The following is a 16,175-nucleotide window of genomic DNA, read 5'->3' on the forward strand; positions in this document are numbered from 1 at the left end:
GTGGAGATGTGTTGAAGATACATGGAATTGAAAGTCTAAATTTTTTTTCACAAATGTCTAGATGTGAAGCTAAAACATGTATTTAGGATTAGAAAAATTTAGATTGGACTCTTATGTATGCTTAAAGTATTTTAAACGCTAGCTAGTTCAAAAACCTATAAACGTTTTACCTCAATGTGACATTAGATTAATTTCAAACACCCACTTTATCTTCAATACTACATCCTTTTTTAAACATCGTTTTAAATATTAAAGTAATATTTTGTGTGTGCCTAGCTAGGCCCATACACTACTTGTTTGTTATTTATGGAAGTTATTTAGATAATCAAGTTGTAATTTAATTCCAATTAAAAACAAATATTTAATCCTGGCTAAAAAATTACAAAGTGCTTCGTACTATAAATTTATATTACTTATTGAATTTAAAACTAAATGTTTATTCCGACTGTGGATTCATATTTGCTTTGTGGTATCAAAAGCGCAAGCTCTTGACTTAGGGTTTTGGTATATGTATATCGACAAGTCTTTCTTTTTTTCTTTTTTTTTTCTTTTAAATCGGCATTTTATAAAAAAAGGCCGTCCTACCAAGATGCTATGATTTTAAAAAGTAACATTACATATAAAATAAAGAATTCTTAATTAATGCACTCGATCTTAGAAATATTGCATTTCCAATTTCTACTACTATACCAATATAAAGAAAAGTGCAACTCAAATAGCGTTTGTTTGTTGAGGCGATTCTTCTCAAACACCAAATCATTTCTAAATCTCCATACGGCCTACCAAGTGGCATAAACAACCCACCCAATAAGGTCTTTCTAAAGTTTTTCAATTTTCAGCAATTCCCACCACTTCATTATCTCACTCGGTATAATAGACAAGCCCACCACTTCATTATCTCACGCCAACCATCATTTTTTGTTATCCTTTTTGAGTTTTTGTAATAGGTTTCCTTCCTTGTACATGTGCAGTGGAGGGATTTTAACTAACAAAATGTCTTATAAGGGTATTTCACTAACTAAATCATCAAATGTGTCTAATAGTTTTACCAAGTTATTTATTCTTTTTTTGTATTAATGAAAATATGTGTAGATGAGTGTCATTGGTTGAAAAAAGTTATGGCCTCACCATTTATCACCTTCACCCCCTCTTAACACCCGCCATTGAAATGGCGATTCCTCCCAGTGATGCCCCTCTCCTCCTCTCTGTAATGGTGTGTAGCCCCTGATTTGGTGACATGACAGCGGGTTTAAGACCCACTACACAAAGTTTTAGCCTAAATTATGTATGCATGTAGTGTTAAACCTAGGTACATGAAATCACGTAAGGGAAAAATGGTTTGTGAGTGTAAAAGAGAGAAAAAAAATAATATACATAAATATTATTTAAGTAATAGATCAATACAATTTAAAATAAAAATGTTTTATTCTTTTAACAACTATTTTTTTCGAGTCCACCCGTGATGAAATTTTAACCGTCCCTAGTTATTCAACGCTTTTATGTTCGATTCACAAAACCCTCATAAGCGAAAATCCTAGCAATGCAACAACTGGGTACCCCAGGCCCTAGGTGTAGGTGAAAATAATTAATATATAGAAATAGAGATAGAGAAACCAATGTACACATACTTGATTTTATTTTAATCCTTTAAAAAGATATAGAGTAATTGTTCTTATTTGTACAAAAGTGATAAAAGGCTACATAATAGTCTGATTTTTAGGGGCTACACTAACATAACCATCGTTTATCTTCGTTGTGATTTGGTTTTGATTTATAGTTTGCATTTTGCTCACCCCTGCCTCATACCATCTTAAGATGTAAAAAACATAAAATATATAACTAAATCCGAAACCACACCAACAAAATCGTATATACTATTGTAAAACCAAACTAACCATAATATAATATCTTTTTCAATATGGTGTCGTGGTAGCTTGTGTTTCTCAATGGAGACACAGGTTAATTCCTCACAAACAATCTTTTTGAGGGGGTATGAGTGGCTTAATGAATGAAGATTAGGATATCTTGTGATCTCCAGTTTGATCCTTATGGCGTCTGGGGTTTACCGCTAGGAGGCCTTCGGGCGGATAAGTTTTTCCAGAACTAAAGATAACTTGGAGACGCTTAAGTACTCATAGGACAGGGTTGAGCCAGCTGACAGTGGTCTTTTATTGTTGAGTTGCCCCATACAAATTACCTAGACAATTTTATATTTGTTGGTTGTTTAGGAAACAAAAACTATAATAATATAATATTATGTCAGAGATAACAAATAGCCAAAGGATGATTAAAAGCTAAATATTTTCAAAGTTTAGATTAAATAATAATATTAGCGTTTTCTTGGAAGTATCATCCTCTGAAATTTCTGATACTAACTAGGCATAGACCAAAAAACAGAAGCTACTCGGACTCACGTGCCACCAAGCTCAATACGTCACTAACCTCCCTCAGCACGTGCGACCACTCTTTCCTCTCACGTGTCACATTAATCCATCCCTCCATAAAACCATAAAACCTCACCATAAACTCTAACATACAACTAAACTATCGCCTCCTCTCCGTACAACGTTTGTTTTAAATAACTCAACTACCTAGCTCTAATTCAACTGTTGCCGATAATGTTGGAGTATTCAAACGATCAATCAGACGGTTCAAGTCAAAACTCCATGAGTAGTGATAGTTTTAGCCGAGTGTCATTTGACACGTCACCGGAGAGTGTGGTACTGAAGCCACACAGGTCATCGGACTCGTCGTGGCAGGTAGGGTGTGCTCGGTTCGGTTATTAAATAAAAATAACCCACGGTTTTGGTTAATTCAGTTATTAGCGGTTAATTCAGTTCAATACTGTTAATTACCAGCTAAACACAAACTTTTAATATTTTCATGTTTAAAATTTACTGAAATAAAAACCATAAACATTATAAAACACATTAGTTCCAAAATATACATAAAGATTACTCATGAATTAGTTTTAAGTTTTAACAGGTGAAGAGTAATGCAATTAAAGCCGCTGTCATTCGAAACGAATTAATACATGTTACTAATGAAATGAAAGATTCAAGATTAAGAATACAACGGTCAAACAAAGTTGGATAAATATCATTTTTTCAAGTATTGGGGCATAATATCATTAGAAAAAGATTATACAAATAAAAGTATTGGTTAGTTGATTCGGTTTGGTTATTAACCTAAGCCGAACCGAAAATTCGGTTATTCAAAAAATAATAAAATTAACCATTGGTTAATGCTTTGGCTCACTTTTTTTGTTAATTGGGTTGGGTTAATTTAGTTTTATGCTCACCCACTGGCAGGCAATAAAGACGATGACGTTGAACAACAGGTTAAGTTTACGAGACTTTTGTGTTTGTGCGCCGGATTGGAAGCGGTGATATCGGAAAAGTGTACCTGTGCAGGCTACGGAATGAGGGAGGTGGAAGAAAAAGTGTTATTATGCTATGAAGGTGGTGGACAGAGAGGTGTTGGTGGTAAAGAAGAAGACCAAACGAGCGGCCACGGAGAAGAAGATACTGAACATGGTTGATCATCCGTTTTTGCCGTCGGTTTGTGCGCAGTTTGAGGCGTCGCATTTCTCGTGTGTGGTGATGGAGTATGTCCCGGTGGTGATTTGCATCGCTCCGGCATAAGCAACCGCAGAAACGCTTTTCTATCTCCGCGCAAGGTACAAATGACAACATGTAGAAATGTGAACAATTTTTGGACTCTAGCTAGGTCCCTAAATGTACCAAACCGAATTCATTTTGGTCCGTTAAGTTTTTGTCGAATCAACAATTTCTTGTTCGTGTTTGTTCATTAACAAAATAAGCTTGTTCATGAACGGTTCACGGCACAAAAGAACGAACGCAAATGAACACAAACAATGTTTATTTGATTTGGCTAACCAATAATAGTCGATGTCAACAGTTTGGTCCGGCCAATAAATTTGTATTGGTTTTTTTATAATATAATTTTTGTTTTATATAATAAAATTAGACCCGTCATTAAAAAATATAAAATATTTTAGTTAATAAATATAAGCAAGCAAATATTAACGAACATAAACGGGCATAAATGATACTTTATTGAAAGTTAATTATACGAATATGGCCTTTGTTCGTGTTTATTTATTTAGTTAATCGAACGAAATTCTTTGTTAATGCTCACTCGTTGATTAAACGGACGAACATAAACGAAATTCCCATAAAATAGTAAACGAACAGTTCCCCGAACTTTGGATTTGTTTGCTTCCCGAACTCTATCGATTAACTAATTAATCTATGATAATTTGAGATGACTTTTTACCAGCAATTTGCCATTAATAGAGCAATTAATTGATTTAATAATTCATTCGTATTCATTTTATTCTGATTCTGAGTTTGATGGTGATTTAGGTTTTATGCTGCTGAGGTATTGGTAGCTTTAGAGTATCTGCACATGCTAGGAATAATCTACAGAGACCTAAAGCCTGAAAATGTGTTAGTCAGATCAGATGGTCATATCATGCTCACTGATTTTGACCTTTCATTATTCTCTGATTCAATCCCAGCCCTTCAATCTCACTCGCTTTCGTCATCGCCATCGCCGGAGCCACCTGTCACTCCACGTCAGCCTACACATCCTTCCTCATGCCTTCCGACTCAACTCTTTAGGTCAAAGAAAGTCCAGGCCTTCGCCAGCGCGAAACAGTTATTTGTGGCGGAGCCGGTCACCGCCAGGTCATGTTCCTTAGTCGGCACTCACGAGTACGTGGCGCCCGAAGTCGCTTCGGGTCATTCACACGGCAATGCCGTAGACTGGTGGGCGTTCGGGATTTTCGTTTACGAAATGATCTACGGTTGCACTCCGTTTGCGGGTGTATCGAATGAAGCTACGTTGCATAACATTGTAAAAACGCCTTTGCGGTTCCCAACGGTTTCCGTTATCTCTTCGGGCGAAAAGCAAGCGCGCGACTTGATATCTAGATTGTTGGATAAGGACCCGGAAAGCCGGTTCGGGTCGAAACGTGGGGCCGCAGATGTTAAGACCCACCCGTTTTTTAACGGGTTGAATTTTGCGCTTATCCGATCAGCGACCCCACCAATGACCCCGAGACAAAAGACGAAGACAGCGTCATCGAGGCATCGCGATGGGCCAACGTCGTCGTTTGATTTCTTCTGAATAGTTGAAATTGTTGATGGAAGCATGTAAATATAATTATGTTTAGGTTTAGATCTATTTTTGCTAATAAAAATTCAGATGTTTATTGTTGGATTAGTTTCAGTTATTAGACTTGTGCTTTTTTAGTACTTTACGTAAAATAATAGGCTAATAGCACAAGTTTGGTACATGGTGAAGGGGTCACTATAGGGCCATGTTTGTTGATGTGGGCTGATCTACGAAAAGCCTTGGGCTGGGTATGACACTATGAGTCAATGACATATGCAGTCGGATGACTTGGATCACAGATGTGACCTCCAGTCCCATCTTATTAAATCGATAGTATACATTGTCATCAATATCACATGTTTCTTTTACTTTCAAAATGTTGTTATCTACTACCACTGCAATGATTTGTACAATACTAAACTTGATTTATACGCCTTAATATACATTACAAAAAGACTCCATACAAAACAGCACGAGCTACCGCAACAAAGTTTCACTATTAAATAGTATCATCCCTCATTTTTAACTTACCCATAAATGAGAGAACAAAAATGCAATGTCTCTAGCAATTAACAATTTTTTAGTGCTATAAACGTTACGTTATGTAGACATCTATGATGCAATCGAGTAGTTACATCTACGATACTTGTCTTTTAAATTTTTTTAGTGTAACTAACAAAACTGAAAACCTGTAATTTAGTTATTAGTATTCTGTATTTAACAACTTATAATTAGTTATGAATTACTTTTTTCTCTAATCAAGTAATTGATATAACGTTTAATATACATAAATCCATTGTATATTTAATATAATATTTTATTAGTTTACGTCCGGTTTTTATTAGAATTTGTGTATTACTAATTTATTTGAATAATGTAGATCCCGGGACTTGTTCGTGGTTAAAGAGAACGAAAAACAAGCAAAAATGAGCGAAACCGGTGAACCGGACCAGATCAGAATCGAACCGGACAGGCTTAGCCCCCCCCCCCCTCCTTCATCTGGAACGCCGCGCAGCGTGGTGGGCCAGCTTCTAGAATTTTATAATCCGATTTTAGGTTTTTTTTCTTGTATTTTCCTATATAATGCACCCTAAACTCAACCTTAAACATATCCTAAAAGCCACATCCGATTTGGGGGGGGGGGGGTTCCAAGGCTTAGGATTGCATCTTTTGAAGGTCTTGGAATTGAAGAATCATTCGGTGGTGCGCGTATTAGTTGAAGACGAAGAACACGGATTTTATCTTCTGTTTTCTTTCGTTTTCTTTTATATCCGCCATGAATTATTCGTTGATTGTGTTGTTTGTTTTTTCTATGTTAGGCTAAACATTATAGATTGTCTAGGCTTATAATGAACCTATTTTGGCACTGTGATTTGACTTGGGATTTATTTATCGTTATGGTTTTTTATGATTTAGTAAAGGGTTTAATCATATTAAATTGATGCATATGGATACTTAGGATTGTTTGATTGATTGTTATTATTCCATAGTTGCCTTGATTATTGTTTGTCATTATGATAGGTTACTATTAAGTCATCTACTTTGTGTTTTTGACTATTTTTTGATTGATACGCATTAAGATCATATGAATAATAATGATTAATTAATTAAACCTAATTGTGTTGCTAACCTAAAATCTGTAAAGTGCTAGGTTATTGATAAATCTTTATTATATAATCTTGTCATATTTAGTTTTTCATAAGGAGTCCGTCTAGGTTTGATTATTTATTGTCTATTGAATCAATTAAATATATTAAATTGTCTTTGATTTCCGTACTGTAAGTTATGATTTTGTATAAAGGAACTAAGACATAATTAATTAGGTGACCGTCAGGAAACTTGATTTTTAATACTGGTGTGCGTTAAAACTTATTAGAAACCCATAGGTGTCTCTTGAGAAGGGTCAGAGGTCCTGTTATTGTTTTCTTTTAAATGTCTATTTTTAGAATCCCGGTCCATAACTAAATATTTTTCCAGTTAATTAACAACTGAAATTTAGGGGATTATAACCCAGGTAGTTTTCTCATCATCATCTGATTTAATCAAATTTGTGTTTTCATTTATTTTACTTGTTTTTCTTAATTAGTTTTAATTTAGAATTTTAAGCCCCCCCCCCCCCCCCCCCTTAAGCAAACAAATAGTAGTGTCATTATGAGTTGAGTCTAATTAGCTAGTTGACGTAATTTAAAGAGTCTTGTGGGTTCGACATCCGGGCTTACTTAGCTGTACTAGAGTCGATCGGTTCGCTTGCCGGTTAGTAGTTTTAGTTAAGTTAAGAGTCTAGAATTTATTACTTAGTGTCTAAATTAGCGTAATTTTAGTTAATAAATTTATAACTACTTTTTGCACATCAGTAATCATATATTCTCTCTCTATCAACCTTGCAAGCCGTTGATATGAACATCAGAAGTTAACTTATTGTGGAAAGTTTATGCATTTCACTTCATGATGAGGAAGTTGATAATCAACAATCATTTCATACATCTTAATCGACCTCGCCGCCTCGGCCTAGGATTTTCATATAAAATAACTATATACACGAGTGCATGTCTAACACGTCTTGTTGAAATTAAAAAGTGTATCGTCATTGACAATTATAACCGAACTTTAAAGTATCTAAAGTTCTAATTCTTACAATTGAAAGTGTCAACTCAATCTGTTTTCATGTTGTAGATCTAAACAAATATTTTCATACAATTGGGAGGAATTTAATTTGGAACCTCGTAGTCGGATTAGACACCTATCAAACTTGTTAAATTGTTGGGGTTGGGTTTTAACGGTAGTTTCGTGGCGGTTGGATGGTAATCAAAGAGTCTTACGATGACGATGAATAAGTTAAAAGTGACAAGTAACTTTCACTTTTCAACTTGATTTAAACAAACTTAATTCTCTGTTAGAGTAAGTTTCCCTTGATAGCAAAAATAAAGTTAGGAATGCCGGTAGTTATATTGTCAGTTTCTATTATTGGCAATATGCATTGTTTGAATTATTAAAATTTTTAATCCATTCACCTAGAAATAATAAGTGATTATAATAATGCTAATAATAATAGTGAATAATAAATACATAAAATCTAGTGGATATGGAGAAGTCCAACCATAGAATGCCATGTAAGCAACAAGGATAAAAGTTTATCCTACTTCAAAGTTTCCATGGCCACAAACACAACTGTTTTATGTGGCTTCTGCTTTAAACATCTTTCAAGAAAACATTTTTTTCAAAACCAAAGTTTTTCAAGATCACAAATGGCAACTGCTGTCATGTCTTCTATTCCTCAGTTCACTGGTTTAAAGGCCACTTCATCTTCACTTTCCCCGGTTCAAAGCATGGTTAGTTGATTCTGGTTTTTTTGAACATTGTATTTGATTAAATATATATATTATCTGGTCCTTTTTTCCAGTCAATTGTATACAATAACATATTTAGCCAATTGACAAGTTTAGGTTCCGTTATTACTTATTAGTCCATCAACAACATAGTCACATAAGTCATTTTCTTGTAGTTTGACCCCAAATCATAGTGAATTAAACAATTTTATTACGGCCCCTTAGTCAAAAAGTTGTGGTTCTCAACTTTGTGGATGTTTTTCATTTTGTTCTCTCTTAATTTGATCAAATATATTATTAATCGATAATTTGATAAAAGGTGGATGGAAATCGTAATGTAATGATTATATTTCTTTTGTTCATTGAACTTTTCAGGTATCGTTTCAACCAATGAAACCCAAAGGAAAGGGAAAGGGAGCTTTAGGTGTTCGTTGTGATTTCATCGGTTCATCTACAAATCTGGTAAATCACGTGTGCTCGTGTTTACGTTAACACAAAAAGTATCAAAAGCAAAATAAATACTTGACCATATTAACAAATTATTTGGATATATAGATAATGCTGACATCAACCACCTTGATGTTGTTTGCTGGCCGATTCGGGTTGGCACCGTCAGCAAACAGGAAGTCGACCGCGGGGCTAAAGCTTGAGGTAAGGGATTCGGGGCTTCAAACCGGTGACCCTGCTGGCTTCACACTCGCTGATACATTGGCTTGTGGGACCGTTGGTCACATTATTGGTGTTGGTGTTGTTTTAGGCCTCAAGAACATTGGTGCCATATAAATTTGTTGTTTGAAAATGAATTGTCATGTTAATAATAACATTTGTGTAATCGTCTTCGTTTTGAGTTAGTGTTATTTGTATTTAGTTTTAACTTATCTATGTAATGATGGATTAAGACATGATTATTACAATGTTAGAAAACCAAAACGAAAATCAGATATGATAAACATAACCAAAGTTTAAAATATTAAATGCACTTTCAATCAAGCGAATACCAATGGGTTGTTTTATTGGTTTTCAATATTCATTAAGTTTACTAGTGATGCCATATGTGATGTGTATACCCTTGGTGTTTTTTAAAGATGTAATCATACTAAATGTCATACTATTATTTTCTTCTCAAAATAACTCTAATTTTGTTTTAACTTTTTAGTATTTATTATTAACGAAATCCCAACCAATTATAAGTATTTAGTTATAAAAACATTATAAACAAACAATTATTGATGTGCATATGGGTGCTAATTGTGTCATGTAGAACCACTTAATTTGAATACGACCATATATTTCATATGAAATACATTGATTTTAAATCATGTAATCCAGTTATCGAAATAAAAAAATAAATAAAGTAAGATGATAAATTAAAAAGAGCTTGTGATCAAGTAGTAAATGAGTCACAAATGATTTGACGAGTTCTAGTTTTGTTGTAATAAATAGGTTAAACTAGTCATAATCTTGGGGAAGAGTTTTAGTCTTATCAAATATATATTTATATTATTTTAACTTTAAATGCAGTGACAAATCAATATTATCATTTTCATCTTTACATCTTTTGACTTCATATGTTCATTATACATTCATACGGTATAATTTTATTTCTTCTTATAATTTGAAATTGTTATGGTGATTTTTTCATATGTGACCATCTCTAGACCATCCGAGGGGTCACCTCAAAAGGTACAAATTTGAGAGATAGTTCTCAGCTCATTAGAAGTTATAAAACTATTAGACCACATGTATCACATAAAACAAAGAAAGACTGTGCATATGCTTTGATGAAAGGTGAATATTTTGTGATAAAAGATTTTACTTACACAATTGAGTAAACTAACTGGGAGTTTGCAATAAATAATACCTGAATTGATCAGGATCATATCTGAACCAAAAATAAAACTGTGAGAGAACTAATATTATGCATGTGAACCGGACCGTTAAGGATGAGTCCGGGCTATGGTTCTTGACGGATTCACGGGTATAAACATAAATGGTTAAATAGTTATGTTTATTTGACGAACACACTATATTACTTTGAGATTATGAGCAATGATATTTCTTTTGATTATGAGATTATTACATACTGATTACTGCATTATGTCTCTATAAAGAAATTATATTAAGTCTTTCATAACGAGTACAACACACCGTGTTTAGTTCTAACCCTAACTACATGTTTATATTGAAGCTTGCATTCAAATAGATATTACCATATTACCAATGAAGACTACTAACCAAACTTGACCACATACATGATCAAAAATCATGGAAGAACTCAAGAACATGTTATGTTTGATGATGACGATGATAATCCATATGAACTACTTTATTAACGAAGAATTCTTCATTGGTCCAAAAAAACCTTCCGCCTCCTTAATTTAGTCTGTTAACAATAACATTTAACTAAATAACCAACTCCTAAAATAACTAGGGTGAGTACGCATGAAATGGATCAACATGCTTCGAATAGCAGCCACTCGTACCCGTTCGAAATGATTTCAGAAAATATGTAACCCACTCATGAAACTAAATTAAGAACCGCCTACGAATTTACCGATAAGAGTTGCGGGTTTGACTGGTAAAACCAATGAACTGCTGACCCTAAAATTAACCTCACCCGGGTAATTCAAAGGCGAAGATAATTACAGTCTACGCCTAAGCCACGTAACTGTGATATGAGCAAAACGACGTCGTCGTAGGGCGCATTGAGCATCAACATAAATAGTACCCGCGGGGGCTAACAGAAATCAGAGCAGAACAGAGAAAGGGGTTTTTAGGGTTTGATTTGAAAGAGAGAGATGAGTACGTACAATTACGTGGTTACAGCTCATAAGCCTACCAATGTCACTCACTCATGCGTCGGCAATTTCACCGCTCCACACGAACTCAATCTCATCATCGCGTAACTACTCTTTCTTTTCATTTCATTTTCCCGACCTCAATCCGTACTGTTTACCAGCATCTGTTAATATCTCAATAATATGGATTAGATTCATCAATTTGAGCTATCACTTTTGTAATTTGACGGTTAATTCGTCTAACAAATTAGGATATCGAGCTTTATGTTGACAAGTTTACAGAATTAGGCATATTATTATTGTTATTATTATTAGTTATTATAAGGTGTGAAGAATTTATTCTTCTTTGTAAGTTTTATTTTGTTTGGAGCTTTATGTTGACAAGTGTACAGAATTAGGCATATTATTAGTTCTTATAAGGTGTGAAGAATTTATTCCTCTTTGTAATTTCTGATGCATCAATCCGTATTATCCCTAGCTGTGGACTAGATGCATCAGTTTGAGCTATGGTTTCCGTAATCTGCCGGTTAATTTGTTAGAAATTAATTGATGTAGAAAGTTAGGATTGCTGTTGATTTCTGTTAAGATATAAGAATTCTGCATATTTAGTTGTTATGGAATATACTAATCTTTATGTTGAGATGTGTAAAGATTACGAATTTGGCATATTATTAGTTTTTGCATGGTGCGAAGAATTTATTCCTCTTTGTATTTTCGATTTTCATTTCATTTTTCCGATGCGTGAGATGGATAGCCGTGGACTCGATGCAATAATTTGAGCTTTCGTGAAAAACTAATTGATCAAACAATTTGAATTGTTGTTGATTTCTATTAAGGATCTCTTACATCTTTAGTTAGGGCTGCCAAAACAGGTCTTATCGTGTTAAAACAGGTAAAAGATGACGCACTGAACACAAGTATCAAACATGAATACGAACTACTTCATATCGAATGCATATACAGTCTTAAGTTTCATGTACCAATAAAGAGAAATCATAGAGCCTAGCTTACTAATTTCAATTATTTATAAAAACTAAAAAAAATCACGTATTGTACTTTTTTGACTTAACAGGTTTAATCGTTTCTTAAGTAGGTGCCCAATTGACAGCCCTATCTTTAGTTGTTATGAAATGTATAAAGTCAAGATAGGGTTTATATATATCTGGATTTTTGCATAGGATTAATACTAGGGGTGACCCAAGAATTCAAACTGTATCCTTGTTGTTTGCTACCTATGAGATTAGGATGTTTTGTTTGGTAGCTGTGTGAAACATGCTAGTTCTTGTAAAATTGGCTACAATTTTTTGTTCCAGTTACTTTCTGGTAGCTATACTCTAGAATTTTAGTATTTTAGTATGGATGATTTTTTGAATTACTTTATCTTATGACTCATTTTTGTTCAATTTGTATCTGTTCTCAGGAAATGTACCCGTATAGAGATTCATTTACTTGCTCCTCAAGGCTTGCAGGTTGGCTTGCTCTCATATGATTTTTGCACATTAAAATAGTTTATGTTTGCCTTGTAGACATGCATTAGCCATTATGTATGTGTTTTCGTCCTGTGATACATATGTATATGCCTAGCTGCACAACATCCCACTATACTTTATCTGTATGAGAAGTTTTTATTCAGAAATTTTGGATATCCTAGCCTAAAGTCCTAAACTTAACTAAGTGGCAACTTATACCAAGCATCAGGGTTTGGCTTTGGTCTTGCTGTCATTTCTACTTGCATCACATTAAGCTTTATAATATTGGACAAGTTGAGAAAGGGTATGCTCTATTGTTCAGAGTTAACAAACTTAAAACAATCCAGTAGATCTAGTTTTTGGAAACTTTGTCTGAAAAAATTTAGATAGGTAAATGTGTATTGTATAGGCAATAGTAAACAAAAGTTTGTTAATCAGTGGTAAAACAGAAGCATAGAATATCGTTATTCTGTTTTAAATTGACCAAAACTGAGAGTAAAGAATAGTAAGGCTGAGGTGTAGACTTCTCTTTGTTTTAACAAAACAGAGACGATGGTTGTATGCAAAGGATGTAAGATACTATTTTAGTATTTTTTTTACATAATTTTTTGGAATGCATGAAGCTGCATCATGCATGTTGATTAACTTTACTACATCACTCATGTTTTTAACACGTATCTCAACATATGACAAGATTGAATAATAAGCTATATTTATTAATAATTTGCTTTTATGCAGCCTTTACTGGATGTGCCAATATACGGAAGAATTGCAACTCTGGAACTTTTCCGTCCTCATGTGAGTCACTTTGTAGATTTTATAAACAGAATTTATGATATAGGTTTTGCATCATTCATGTTGTGTTGTTCATGTATGCTTTTGCTTTATTGAAGGGTGAAACACAAGACCTGCTGTTTATTGCAACAGAAAGATACAAGTTTTGTGTTCTTCAATGGGACGCAGCTGCAAATGAGCTTGTTACAAGGTTTGGTCCAATAATAAAGCTAAACTATGTTTTCCCACAACATATTAATATTTCTTTTTGCTTATGATGTGTATAGATCTAATGGTGATGTATCAGATCGCATAGGCAGACCTACTGACAATGGCCAGGTACTTATCAAGTTTCTGGAATAGCAATACATTATTTAATAGCCAAAATGAGTGAGTTTTCATTTATTTAATATCTAATATTCTTTCACTCATGTTTGATCTTTGTAGATAGGCATAATTGACCCAGACTGCAGACTCATTGGACTCCATTTGTATGATGGGTTGTTTAAGGTGCTTATTTCTGAGGCAATTTAGTTTTCAATTTTTAATTCAACTCCTCATTTTGCCTTCGCCATTGAAGTGTTCACATTGCTCTAATTCTTTAGGTTATTCCAATTGATAACAGAGGACAACTCAAAGAAGCATTTAACATCAGGCATGTGTTATTTTCGGGGCACTATATGTTTCTTTACACTATGTTATAAGAAAATAGCTCAGCTTTCTCTCGTTATAGAAGTATTATAATACTGATGTAACTAACTTATTATTTTCTTTCCATATGTATTTCAGGCTAGAAGAACTTCAAGTTTTGGATATCAAGTTTCTATATGCTTGTCCAAAGCCTACAATTGTTGTTCTGTATCAGGTTGGGTTCTTAGAAGGATTTTGTTTCTTAAGTTGTACCATTATTTTGTAAAAATCAATAGTCATTATTAAGAATGAAAACATCTTGTTGCTTGATTTCAGGATAATAAAGATGCTCGCCATGTAAAAACATATGAGGTTTCTTTGAAAGATAAAGACTTTGTTGAAGGTCCATGGTCTCAGAACAATCTTGATAACGGGGCTGATTTGCTGATTCCGGTTCCACCACCTTTTGGTGGTGTATTAATCATTGGGGAAGAGACAATTGTGTATTGTAGTGCTTCTACATTTAAAGCGATCCCAATTAGACCTGTAAGTCAAGTGCTTCCATAAATATCTTTTCAAAAATCTACAAGTTATTTTGATCAATGATTGCTTGATCATCCATTTATATTTATTTTTATATGCTAGTTTCTCCATTTGTTGTCGTATTTGTCCCAGAATACATTTTGTAACAACTTAATTCTTGATTGATGACCATGGTGTTGATGAAATTGTAGTCTATTAGGCATGTAAGTCAAGCGCTTCCATAAATATGTTTTCAAGAATTTACAAGTTAATTTGGCCAATGATTGCTTGATTATCCTTTCATATTTATTTTTATACGCTACTTTCTCCATTTGTTGTCCCACAATACATTTTGTAAAAACTTATTCTTGATTGATAACCATGATGTTATGAAATTGCAGTCTATTACTAGATCCTATGGAAGGGTGGATGCTGATGGTTCCAGGTATCTACTTGGTGATCTTAATGGGCTTCTTCACTTGCTCGTTATAGCGCACGAGAAAGATAAGTGAGTTATAATTCTGTAAAATGTATTTATATATATGTGTGTGTGTCACAAATGTTCTAAGTGGTACTTTTTATATATTGTTTCTAGGGTTACTGGACTAAAAATAGAACTTCTTGGTGAAACATCTGTAGCATCAACTATATCATATCTTGATAATGCGTTTGTATATGTTGGCTCAAGCTATGGAGATTCTCAGGTATGCAAACATGATCGCTTGTTTCTTTTATTGGGTATGCACTCTATTGTCATCTATTAGATACAGTAAATGCAATTTGTATCTATATATGCAATAAATTTGCCTTTCTATGCTATATCATGTCATTAAAGTTTCTACTCCATTGTCCACTGCAGCTTATTAAGTTAAATCTTCATCCTGATGCTAAAGGTTCTTATGTTGAAGTGCTAGAAAAGTATGTCAACTTGGGTCCTATTGTTGACTTTTGTGTGGTTGACTTAGAGAGGCAAGGTCAAGGGCAGGTTGTCACTTGTTCAGGAGCATATAAAGACGGTTCACTTCGCATTGTTAGAAACGGAATTGGGATAAATGAACAGGTGCATGCTAATCCTTTTGTTTTCATTGACAGAATTTCACAAGTGTGATTATTTACTTCATATGCGCAATTTCTATTTTTAAGGCTTCTGTGGAACTACAAGGTATCAAAGGAATGTGGTCGCTAAGATCAGCCACAGATGATGTGTATGACACATTTTTGGTTGTTACCTTTATTAACGAGACTCGAATATTAGCAATGAATATGGAAGACGAGCTTGAGGAAACTGAAATTGAGGGCTTTTGTTCAGAAGTACAAACATTATTCTGTCATGATGCTGTGCATAATCAACTCGTGCAGGTACGCATGAGGATTTTTTAATTAATTATTTTGCATATTTGTTTAAATATTATGTTGCATTAAGGCTGTATCAAAACTTGTTGCAGGTTACTTCAAGCTCTGTGAGGCTCGTGAGTTCAATATCAAGAGAATTAAGACACGAGTGGCATGCACCT

The 16,175-nt window shown here is 34.0% G+C and overlaps 2 protein-coding genes and 1 pseudogene across 2 annotated transcripts; all 3 read left to right on the forward strand.

Annotated features, from left to right (window-relative positions):
* The first annotated feature begins 2,618 nt into the window (after positions 1–2,618).
* On the forward strand, positions 2,619–5,154 carry LOC143607227 (protein kinase PINOID pseudogene; annotated as a pseudogene).
* A 3,157-nt stretch (positions 5,155–8,311) lies between these two features.
* On the forward strand, positions 8,312–9,316 carry LOC143607228 (photosystem I reaction center subunit psaK, chloroplastic-like). Its single transcript, XM_077082755.1, has 3 exons — positions 8,312–8,471; positions 8,844–8,930; positions 9,024–9,316. The coding sequence occupies exons 1-3, from the start codon at positions 8,388–8,390 to the stop codon at positions 9,249–9,251; spliced, it is 399 nt and encodes a 132-aa protein (XP_076938870.1). The 5' UTR covers positions 8,312–8,387; the 3' UTR covers positions 9,252–9,316.
* Positions 9,317–11,266: 1,950 nt separating this feature from the next.
* On the forward strand, positions 11,267–16,169 carry LOC143607226 (DNA damage-binding protein 1-like; the record flags this gene model as incomplete). Its single annotated transcript, XM_077082754.1, has 14 exons — positions 11,267–11,370; positions 12,687–12,735; positions 13,474–13,533; positions 13,629–13,720; positions 13,797–13,848; positions 13,957–14,019; positions 14,115–14,164; positions 14,299–14,374; positions 14,476–14,685; positions 15,063–15,169; positions 15,257–15,365; positions 15,521–15,721; positions 15,805–16,020; positions 16,107–16,169. Coding segments are annotated over exons 1-14 (1,452 nt in total), but the record flags the coding sequence as incomplete, so codon positions are not given.
* Positions 16,170–16,175: the final 6 nt, after the last annotated feature.

The sequence above is a fragment of the Bidens hawaiensis genome, unplaced genomic scaffold, assembly GCF_021521415.1.
Source record: "Bidens hawaiensis isolate Kalapana, Puna unplaced genomic scaffold, B.hawaiensis_p1.1 tig00080503_1, whole genome shotgun sequence".
NCBI classification, from domain to species: Eukaryota; Viridiplantae; Streptophyta; class Magnoliopsida; order Asterales; family Asteraceae; genus Bidens; species Bidens hawaiensis.